The sequence below is a fragment of the Vicia villosa genome, linkage group LG5 (assembly GCF_029867415.1).
Source record: "Vicia villosa cultivar HV-30 ecotype Madison, WI linkage group LG5, Vvil1.0, whole genome shotgun sequence".
Taxonomy (NCBI): Eukaryota; Viridiplantae; Streptophyta; class Magnoliopsida; order Fabales; family Fabaceae; genus Vicia; species Vicia villosa.
The window spans coordinates 24,819,619-24,832,158 of NC_081184.1; the positions used below are offsets into that span (position 1 = coordinate 24,819,619).

General features: G+C 29.7%; 2 protein-coding genes across 2 annotated transcripts; both read left to right on the forward strand.

Annotated features, from left to right (window-relative positions):
• The first annotated feature begins 3,626 nt into the window (after positions 1-3,626).
• Positions 3,627-7,579, forward strand: LOC131601461 (cytochrome P450 83B1-like). Its single transcript, XM_058873278.1, has 2 exons — positions 3,627-4,603; positions 6,897-7,579. Exons 1-2 carry the CDS (start codon positions 3,719-3,721, stop codon positions 6,969-6,971), a joined length of 960 nt encoding a protein of 319 aa, XP_058729261.1. The 5' UTR covers positions 3,627-3,718; the 3' UTR covers positions 6,972-7,579.
• Positions 6,978-7,505, forward strand: LOC131604387 (cytochrome P450 71A1-like). The gene has a single exon (XM_058876830.1). The coding sequence runs from the start codon at positions 6,978-6,980 to the stop codon at positions 7,503-7,505; it is 528 nt and encodes a 175-aa protein (XP_058732813.1).
• Positions 7,580-12,540: the final 4,961 nt, after the last annotated feature.

The following is a 12,540-nucleotide window of genomic DNA, read 5'->3' on the forward strand; positions in this document are numbered from 1 at the left end:
AACCTTTAAAGCCTATCAAACCGACCTATTTAAACAAATATGATTAATTTAATTATTTTATTATATTGTATTTTTCACTTTTAATTAGAATACTAACATAAACCTTAGTTATCTTAAACAACTTATGAAAATAAATTGAAAAAACCTTATGAACAATGTTGTAAGTTGTTTTCATAAGTTCTTTCAAACAAATAGTATCACAAAACTTATGCTACTATATAAAATCCAATAAGTTAGTGAAAACAAAAATTGATCTTTTAATTTTTTTTAGTATATTTATACATTAATTGAATTGCTTATTTACTAATGTTTAAATAAAATGAGCTTTTAAGTAGGCTAGTAGGCTAATCAGACCTTAGAAAATGCTAGACTCAGGCCCTAAGTGAAAGGAATAAAGGATTTAAAAATATGAGGAGAATGAGATTAATCAATTTGCCCTTTACAAGTCCCCGTGCTTGAGGAAAACTGTAATGACATATTTGTAACTACCTAAATAGGGCGAAATGAGGTAAAGCCTCATTAGGGGCCCGCCCCTGAATATACCGCCCAGACTAACTCCCACTAAGTATGTGGCTCGCCCTGTTGACAATAGGCTACGATCTAGAGGGGTTGAATAGATTGAGGATTTGTTTCGGCATTTCTCTAATCGGCCTCGCTATTGGTACGTCTGTCCCCCAATTCCAAAGGATTTGAGATAATGAAAATTAACATTTGCAAATGTTGTTTACAAAATAAAAAGTACTAATCCGACCCTTCCTACTGTAACACCCCTTTTTTAAACCCAAATTAATACAAATATTTAGAGTATAATAAAATGCATAAACAAAAGAGTTGCACATGTTATTTTCACCACAATGAAAACCTAAAACAAACATACAAAACATGCACTAATCATCTTGTAATACAATTTGATACTTCATGCTTTCTTACATTATGCATATCGCACGCGGAATAATAAATCTCAAGTAATTTGAATGAATATATCTCATACTATATTCATCTACCAATTCAAAATAACATAATCAACTATGCTATATAAAATTCACTATCTAGGCAACATAGCCTTCAACCACATATCCAGATTATCATGTCAAATACAAACAAGATAATAATATTCAAAGAATAAACATTAGTTCAAATAAAACCCCCAAGTGTTACATGATCAGAGCATATGACTCGCTATCTAATAAAAACGATAAACTCAAAATCTCCTTGGCTAAATCCTCGAACAAGCTCACTACTCGTCTGCACCTGCACGATGTCACAATGAACATCATTCAAACAGAAGGGTGAGAATTCACATCATAATGAATAAATATTATATGAAGAATGAATATAGTATACATTAGCATTATCATTCGTCACACTTCATAATTGATAAAGTTCCACAAGTATTGTGCACACTACAATTCTCAATTACCACACAAAACAATCACTTAGCACACAATGTGACTCGAATGTAATAAATGTGGCTCTATGCATGTGGTACCATTGTGAGTATCAAGCTCACTGATCCCGATTAAAAACCAGAGTCACGCTTCCGATTCGGAAAAAATCAAAGCCCTCAAAATATGAACAATACGTCACCGCTTTCGAATCCGCAAGAGGGAGCAAAGCCGCTCATGTTTTCACACAAGGATCAAAGCTAACTGGAGTTCTAACTCCTCATGAATGCATGTACAATTATCACACACATATGCAATTAAGATTCAGCATACAATCTTAACATACTGCATATCACAATAATTCCACAAAAAATTATCCATAAATTGTACATTACAATTATCATATAACAATCATAACAATACACCAAAATTAGCATATATTCATTTCACACTCATCATAAATATTATACCACATATATATTATGCAAACAATTGTTATTCACGTCTTATCAAGTCATAACGCACAAACACATAATTACATGTAACTCACACAACAATATCATAATTAATCCATCAAATGCTACCCAATCCCATCCTATCATATAGATAATTACGTTAACTTTCTAATGCTTCGAATGACTCATAAAAAGGAGTTATGGATCAAAAGTTATGATGTTTAGAAGTTAGGCAAAACATGACACTTTCGCCCGGCGCAAGAATTGTCTCGCCCGTACCTTCAAGGATGAAATTGGCCACCCTCTCGCCCGCTGGTCTCGCCCGGCGAAGGTCACAAAACGCGCACTTGCCCAACGAAAGGATCGGCTCGCCCGGCGAAGCACATCAGAAACAAAAAAAAATGCTGATGCGAATTCAGCATCCCAACACCAAACCAAATCCGATTTTTAACCAACCAAACTCATTTCAAACAACAATTTATCACATGTTATGGGTTCTTATTCATGCATGTTTCTAGTTATGGATCATCCATATAACAAATTAAACATGAACAAATCACAAAATCTCATTGATTTAACATAAACCCTAACATTTTCCAAATCTATAAAATTGAGAGATGATTATCTAGTATACTATCATATATTGCATACATATACAAACAAGATAATGGAATTCTCCCCCTTACCTTAGATTAATCTCCTTCTATCTTCAAGAATCCCCCAAATCCTCTTTTATTCTCTTCTTTCTCTACTCTCCTCTTCTCTTACCAAAGTTATGTTATGAAAATGACCTAACCCCTCTTACTACTCTTTTCTCTTTAACTTGGGCTTAACCCATTAACTCTCTTAGTATTATATTTCTACCACTTAGGCCCAATTAGATATATCTCCCTAATAACTCAATTAACCTAAATAGTACAAATACACACATAATTAAATATTTAAATACTCATTATACCACATAGTAATTAATTAAAACAAATAATTAATAAAAATACCAAAATAACTAATTAATAAAAATAGCTATTAAAATTGGGATGTTACACCAACCGCATGTTTGATGTTGATCCTAGCTTCTTCTCTTCCCTTGATCTTGAGCTCGATAAAGTGACTCAATACTTTCAATTTAATCCTCTAGTTACCGCTACTCCTTCGAAAAAAACTCTTTTCTTCGAAGCCTTCACTCGGCTAAATCCAAATTGTGAAATACGGCGACCCAAGATTTCCAAAATCATTCTCTAGTTACCTTACTCCTTTGATAGAAACGTCTTTCTTCAAAGCTTTCACTCGACTGAATTCAAATTGTGAAAAATCCACAAATCAATGCGTGATCTTGAAGAAAAATCTCAATTAAATTTATCTTGAAACCCCCAAATAATTTTCAACTCAATTGATTACAACAAACCTAATTGAACCATATCAATAGATATCTTTAACCTAATGAATTATATGTCGCTCTCTGACAATATACATTGAATAAAAATTATACAAAATAACGGTCAATATAAACCCTAATAAAATTCCTCTAAAAAGTGTAACAGGCAAGGAAATCAGATTAAGGCAAACAACTCCTTAATTTGTATTAATTTGTATGACAAATTGAAAGAGAATTTACATTTGTTTTTGTATGAGCCAAACTTTAATTTTCCAAATAATTTGATTTACCATGTTTATTTATTTATAATTTAGTATAAACAACTAGCAAAGATAATACCGTTCTTCACATGGGTGGGGTACACAAAAGATTATGAATATATTCATAGTCATCATATGACAATTAATAAATAGTGACAAAGTTCGAATTTTTCATACAAACCAAACTATATGTCAAAGCATTCTCTTCTTCTTCATAGTCTATCATAGGTTGCATTTCAAACAATGTTTTCACTTCTATTTCTACTTCTTCTATGTCTAGTTCTTCCTTTGTTAATGTTCATCTACAAACATAGAACCACTACAAATCTTCCACCTGGCCCTAAAGGCCTTCCCATAATAGGAAATCTTCATCAACTAGACATTTCTAAACTTTATCTTCAATTATCACAATTCTCAAAAATATATGGTCCTATATTTTCACTTCAACTTGGTTTTAGACAAGCTATTGTTGTTTCTTCAGCTGAAATTGCAAAAGAAGTATTGAAAAACAATGGTCATGTGTTTTCTAATAGACCTATGTTATATGGTCAACAAAAATTAACCTATAATGGGTCAGAAATGGTATTTTCTCCTTATGGTGAAGTTTGGAGAGAGCTAAGAAAAATTTCTGCTGTTCATATTTTTAGTTCCAAACGTGTATCATATTATTCTTCTATAAGAAAATTTGAGGTGAAGAAAATGATCAAGAAAATTTCTGAGCATGCTAGTTCTTCAAGTAATATAAATTTGAGTGAGTTATTGATTTCACTCTCAAGTACTATAATATGTAGAATTGCTTTTGGGAAAAGCTATGAGGATGAAGGACATGAGAGAAGTAGGTTTCATGGATTGTTGCATGAGTTTCAAGCTTTGCTTGCAGAATTCTTTGTTGCTGATTATATTCCATACATGGGTTGGATTGATAAATTGAGAGGATTGCATGGTCGAGTTGATAGAAATTTCAAGGAGTTTGATGAATTTTATCAAGAGATTATTGATCAACATTTGGATCCAAATAGAGAACAAATTAAAGATGAAGAGGATATTGTTGATGTCTTACTCAAATTGAAGAAACAAAATTTGTCTTCAATTGATCTCACTTTTGATCACATCAAAGGAGTCCTTGTGGTATGATATTTTAATTAATTTTCCTTCTTAACTTTTGTGTTAATATTTTTTTTTAATTTCTTCTTTTTAAGTATTAGATTGATTGTCAATTATTTTTTTAGGAGTGTAATAAAGAGCCAAAACAACAATAAAATAACAAAAACAATCCCACCAAGAAGCCCATGGCGAAGAAAAAAAATAGTTAATATATAGGGAGGGTTTCACATCTCATCTGCAAAATTTTATATGAATAACCATCTTTTTCAATATTATTCTCACAATAACCATCATTTTTATTTATTTTTATCTAAAAAAATTTATTTAAAATAAATAAGAGGTGTTGCCGGATAAATTGGAACCTCTATTTAAAAATTAATATGTATCGCCAATTAAATTATCAACTGTATATGGTGTAGCCAATCTAATTGGCAATTGCATGTATTTCATAAGAGGTGTTGTAATTTGATATCTAAGAATAAATTTTTAGAAGACATTTATTCGATCACTAAATAAAATCAGTCACCAATTTTGTGACAAAAATTTTGTGATTGATTGTCTATTCGGTCTCGAAAAAAAGTTTTAATATAAAACTCAATTTATATAAGAAAATCAGAGACCGAAATTCGGTTACTAATATTTTTAATTATATTTTGTTAATTTAATCATCTTTAATTTTTTTATTTTAAAAATATTTCATCTTTTTTTTTGTGTAATAAATAAAATATATAATTATATAAAATATTTATATCATTTTATATTTTAAATTAAATTTTATTTTTATTATACAAAACAAAACTCAAAAAGTTAAATAAAATATCACTTTATAAAAACAGAACTTAGACCCTTAAGTTTTTTGTATTTTATAAGTTTTCAATTTCTTTTTAATTTTAATAAAAAAATTAGTTTTAATAGTTTTTTTAAAAATATCATTTTAATTATTTCATCTTTTTACTAAAAAAAACTTAAATATCAAAATTTTAAAAAATTCACTTAAATTCGAAGCTAATTTGAATAATTTTTCATAAGAAATATTTTTACAATACAATTATTTTAAAATTTTGTGATTTTAACTATGTTTTAATCTTCAAAAATATATATATTGATAAAAAATAAGTTTAAAAAACATATAATAGTTTTAAAAATGTTTTTATAAATTTATTTTTAAAAATATAAAAAAAATCAGTTTTTTTAAAGTTAAAACAAATTGGTCATTGTCTACCAACTGTTTGTTAGTTACAATTTTATTTGTGATAATATATTTAGTTTGGCATTTGTAGGTCAACCAAACCATAAAATGCGAAACTATATCTAATTCTAGAGCCAAATTCAAAGAAATACAAATTGAGAAAAGGTTGCAAACACACATTGCATAAGATCTACATCTAAAAGATTTTAAAGGTCAATTTAAAATTTTAAAAATATTAAAATTTTAAATTAAAAGATTTATAAAAACTAGTTTAACTTTCTCCTTATATAAGTAAAAAATAGTTTAGATTTTTTTTGTTTTATGTCATTTAAAATATCCTAAATTTAAGTTAAATAAATTCATATTATTTATGTACGAGCATGATGGGGGCATGACGGGCCCGTTTGTATAATTTTTAACTTTAAATACTTTTTCAAACAATATTAAAAAAAATTATAAATAATAATTTCAAACTAGAAAGACGTAAGGCTAATGCAAGTATCCAATTAAAGCAAATTGTCAATCCAAATCTCAGACAAAAAAAATCCACCTGCTTCATAATTGGCCGACATGCTATACCATATTTTAGAATAATGTAACATATTTTAGAAAATTAAGCTGGAAGATCAAAATTCTTTTAAAATTTTAATTTATGCTTGTAGCATGTTCATCAAGTTCAATAAATTTAAGGGTTAATGAACTTTCTGATCCTTCTAAATATTATAGATTTTGTTTTTAGTCCCTCAAAAATTTTCTTTTAAGAAATCGTCCCTTCAAAATTTTTCGTCTAAACTATTGGTCCCTAACGTCAAATTTGCTAGAGATTAGCTACGACTTTAGCCACCGATTAGCTACGAAATTCGATGTTAGGGACCAATAGTTTGGAAAAAAAATTTTGAAGGGACGATTTTTTGAAGGAAAATTTTGGAGGGACTAAAAACGAAATTTGAAATATTTAAAGGGACGAAAAAGTTCATTAACCCTAAATTTAAATATGTAGTGATGAATATTTAATTTTGTATAAACATTTTTATGATTCTATATTTCTTAAATTTTATTAATAACATGAATAATTATTTTGAAGAAATTATCTTCGATATATATCTTTCATACTTTATTTCTTTTTAGGACATGCTTGTAGCTGCAACAGATACTACATCAGCGACATCTGTTTGGATTTTGACTGCTCTAATAAAAAACTAAAGAGTAATGAATAAATTACAAGAGGAAATTAGAAACATAGGAGGTAAAAAAGATTTCTTAGACGAAAATGATATTCAAAATTTTCCTTTTTTAAGGGCAGTGATAAAAGAGACACTAAGGTTGTATCTACCCGCTCCACTTCTCGTGCCAAGAGAATCAAATGAAAATTGCATAATTAGTGGGTATAACATTTCAGCGAAGACAATATTGTATGTGAATGCTTGGGTCATTCAGAGAGACTCTAATGTTTGGAAAAATTCAGAGGAGTTTTATCCTGAAAGATTTTTAGAAAGTTCGATAAATTTTCTTGGACAAGATTTTGAACTAATTCCCTTTGGAGCTGGGCATAGAATTTGCCCTGGTTTGTCTTTGGCAGTTGCATCAATAGAACTTATCCTTGCAAATCTTCTTTATTCATTTGATTGGAAATTGCCACATGGGTTGGTAAAAGAAGATATTGATACTGAAATGTTGCCAGGAATCACTCAGCACAAGAAGAATCCCCTTTTCTTAGTTGCCAAGAGCTCAATGTAGATGCATCCATTTACAAAAACTTGCAAGAGTGTGACTTTGAAAAATGATATAAAATGTTATTGTATTTAGAATAATTAATGATTGTCCTGTTAATCTAGACTTTATTTTGTATTTTGAATCATCATCATTTACCAAACATTCTATCAACACACTTGAAACATTAAAACTTGACCTATCTTTTTCCAACTTGTGGGTCTCATTTTATCAAAATTTACTGCACATAATCTTAAACAGTGGACGTTCTATTGTTGAATGTTGTATAGTCTTTACTTAGTGAGGAATACTTTAGATAGATTCCACAATCAACTTTAGCATCAAACTTGCTTAGCTTGTCCTTACCACTATCTGCTGCCCAAAATGTGAAAATAAGAAATATTTGGCTTTCTATATTTATGTAATCATATGGGTTCTTCTCTACAGAAGGTCTAGTGAACACAATGTTTGAGATGTGGCATGCGATGATAACCGCAGCCGCCTAAAAGTATTTAGATAGACGCGTCTCACTTATCATAGTTTGTGTCAATTCTTCTAAAACATGATTTTTTTGTGGAGTGCAGGGACGTGAGAAGTTGTGGGTTATATATTGTTTTCATTGCAAAAGTTTTAAAAATGATGGTTAAAGTATTCACCACGATGATCACTTAAAAAATCATTTTTATAGAAAAATTGTTTTGGACTAGCTTGGAAAATCTACCAAAAATTGTAAAATTTTCTTCCTTGTAATCTAAGAATATGGTTCAAATGTCTCTAATATAATCATCCAAAATGTGAAAATAAAAAATATTTGGCTTTCTATAATTATGTAATCATATGGGTTCTTCTCTACAGAAGGTCTAGTGAACACAATGTTTAAGACGTGGTATGCGATGACAACCGCATCTGCCTAAAAGTATTTAGATAGACGTGTCTCACTTATCATAGTTTGTGTCAATCCTTTTAAAACACAATTTTTTATGGAGTGCGGGGACATGAGAAATTGTGGGTTATATATTGTTTTCATTGCAAAAATTTTCAAAATGATGGCTAAAGTATTCACCACCATGATCACTTAAAAATTCATTTTCAAAGAAAAGTTATTTTGGACTAGCTTGGAAAATCTACCAAAAATTGTAAAATTTTCTTGCTTGTAATCTAAGAATATGGTTCAAGTGTCTCTAGTATAATCATCCACAGTAACAAACATGTAATAATTTCCTTCTAGACTTTTAGTCATTTAGGGGAAAAAGAGATCTAGATGGAGAAGCTCGAGATGTTTGTAGAAACAAAAAATTTTGGTTTAAAAGTCACTCTTGTATGTTTCCTCATTTGCTAAGCATCAAATAGATTTTCTTTCAAAACACAATTTTTGGTAGACCCATCACTAATTCATGGAAAACTATCTTATTAACTAGATCAAAGTGCACGTGCTCAAACGCCTATGCCACAACCATGAGTCGTTACACCTGGTGACTATACATTTAGTACCTCTCTTTGAAACATCATCTAAGCTACGCATATAGATGTTATCAACTTTAAAACCCTTAAACACTTAATTTTTATTAGATTTATGTTCAATTAAGCAACTTAAGATATCAAAATTAATTGAACACCCTTTGTCACATGACTGACTAACACTCTAGAGGTTGTGGTTAAGCCCTTTGATTAAAAGAGCTCCATCTACGGTGATTGTGGAGGGATTTCTCACAGTACCTTCTCATAATATTTTATCTTTATTTTTATCTCTTTACGTGACATAACCATATTCTTTGTGATCAAAATCGATAAATATCAAAACATCCCCCATCATATGTTTTAAACAACCACTATTTAAAAGTCACATTCTTTTCGTGACGGCAAGACATTCCTGCAAGAAGATTAACAAGGTAATTTAGGTCCCCCAAATTATTGAATCCTTAAGGGTTAGTAACAAAGTCTTTAGGAACCCATGCTATGATACTATTATGTACTTTTATGTTTCTAATGTGACATAGAGGCCTAATAGTGACAAACTACTTTAGTAGAAATGGTCTTTCTATTACTTCTAGTGAAATAAGCATTTTCCTTTAACAGTTTTCTAAAAAAATTTCTTTCAACACTTAAATTAATAGAAACAACATTAGATGATTTAATGATATATGTTAATTATCCTTTCAAGTTTTTAATTTTAAGTTTTAAAATTGGGAAAGTTTCACATTCAACTATATTTACATCTCCTTCTAAAGTACTAGAGATACACAATTGCTCTTTTACTAGAGATGCATGTTCTTGTTTCAAGATGTAAAATTTCTCTCCCAAGTTTTTAAATCATTTCCTTTTGAAGAGAGATTTTCTTAAAATCATTTAGAGAATCATAATGCATTTTTAGAAACGCCTTGTACAGTTGACTATATAAATGATTAAAATGCGAGTATGAATCATTTACCTCTAAGTCTTTACACTTCATTAAATATAGACAAGCCACTTCATCATCAACTGAACTTGAGATGGAGGAAGAAGAGTCTTCATCTTCTTCTTCCTAAGCTATGTGAGCTCTAAGAGCTTTAGTGTTCTTTTCCTTCATCTTGTAGAACTCTTGCTTAATCTTGCGATTATTTAAGAAATTGATGCGATATCTTACAAAGAAATATATATTTTTCATAAATACACATTTGTTATTCCGTATTCTGAGGTAAGATAAAAATATTTCAAAAATTGATATGAACTTTATTATATTATTTTGTAGACAATGTTTAAATAAAAAATTATAAATTCAAATTATATTATTTTAAATTATTTTAAAATAATGTTTTAGTAGAATATATTCATAAATAATTTTGGAAATTTAAATTATTTTTATCTAAATCTTATGATTTTTTGTCGATGTTAAATTGCAAAACATATTTAAAACGAAAAGTTTCTTGAGTAGCTTCTCATAAAATAATTTTTAATCGATATTTTTATGAGAAAATATGTAATATTCACAATATTTAAAACTTAAATATTATGAATATTACATATTTTCTCATAAAAATATCGATTAAAAATTATTTTATGAGAAGCTACTCAAGAAACTTTTCGTTTTAAATATGTTTTGCAATAACATTTAGATAAAAATAATTTATTAGATATCCTATCAATTCGAGTATTATATTGAACTTTGATTATTTTTTATATGATTAGGTATGTACCAGAATCAAGTATCATTATGATTTAATGTATCTGCTTACTTATGGACTTATGTCCCCCTTAAGCCTAACATTGATTTAAAATTGTTATCCACAATTTTTTCTAGCTAATATTAGGCTTGTAAGGATTTCTTACCTAATATTAGCCTTATTTGATATTTAATGACTTCTTATTTACAATTTTTCTAGCTAATATTAGGCTTGAAATGGCTTCTTATCTACCCTTGTATCTGCATAACAAGTTTAGAGTCAAAAAACATGCATATCATTGTTATTATTGTGATAGATATTCATATTTTATATTGATTATTTTGTATTAAGGCTTCTTTAAGATGAAAATATTTATTTCTTGTATGAATTATATAGATGTTTGATATTCACGACTTTTGTTAAATGTGATTTGATATGATATATGTTTACTTGATAATTGCATGTTTTTCTCATTTATTTCATATTGTTACATGTTTTTGAAACTCACCGCTTCGTGTCTTTAGATGTTTGGCTTTTCCTTGCCTTTGCAAAATCATAGTAAATATAGTTTATGAGTCATGAATTCAAGTTTAGGTGACATCAAATTTTGATATTTATTTTTAATTTTGAAAACAATTTTCTTCTTCCGCTTCAAATGATTTTGAGTACTCAAAGTGTTTTAAAGTATAGACTAAGATAATTTAATGGGCTTTTAAGGTATATATCATGTGACAAAAGCCATGTCAAAAACATAAATGTTGGAGGAGCAAAAAGTATAAGGTCATATAGACAGTGAGTGTAACACCCGTACATATACTTTTAGAAAATATGTAGTTAAAACCGTCTCAAGATGTTTGGAGGTCCAGTACTAATGTTAAAGTTGAGAATTAATAAATAAATATAAAAATTGAAAAAAAATATCTTTTATTTAAATTATATAAATAGAAAACTTATAAACATGGACGGATCTACAGCCCAGCAAGCCTAAACACGCGCCCGGACTCAATCCTTTCTTTCGTAGTATACTCTTCATATAATAGTCGTAACACCAGAAGCCAAATTATTAAAAATAGGGTATGAATTTTTTAAAGAAAATCAATGGCAAAATTTTTAGACAAAATCAATGACAAAATTAGTAGAAACAGAGTGTAAAATTAATAAGAACAAGATGTAAATTTTTTGCCCAGATTCTCTAAAATTTCTGGCTCCGCCACTATTTTTTATAAAATGTCTTCTGGGTTTACCTGCCTATCTGCTATCGGAAACTAACCCCAAATCACACAAGGTCATTAGAAACAAGTATGCAGACTCGTACCCGTGTACGAGGAATCCAAAAGTAGTATCTGATTGTCTACCTAAGGCACGAAATCACACCATCGATGAGTATCCAAGTTCCTAGTGTCAAGAAACTCACACAAGACTACCGCACGATGAATCAGACAGGTACACCAGAACTTAATCTGGTACCGTTGTGATTTACGCCTACATGGCTACGCATCCATTCGTGATGAGTTAACGAAGTGACCTTACCTAAGTGGCGTCACAACCCCTTCAATCATCCATATTTTGGTGGGTTTCGCAAGTGCGAAAATGCCTACATGACTTCACAAGCCCACCGGGCGAAAGCATAGTGATATTGTCTACGTGGCATCACTAGAGGTAAGCCCGAAGTGATATTGCGTACACGGCATCACAACCTCACCATACCAAGCACGCCGATATGTTAACGTTAAGTGGGAAATGACATATAGACCCTTACAAACATATCACAATGATAGCTCAGGTTTGTATGACTTATCGAGAACACTGATGTGTTAACGTCAAGTGGGAAATGACCTATAGACCCTCACAAGCACATCACAACGGTAAAATAAGTTGGACCCAGTCTATCGTCGTATATGATTTACCACCTAGTAGCTTAG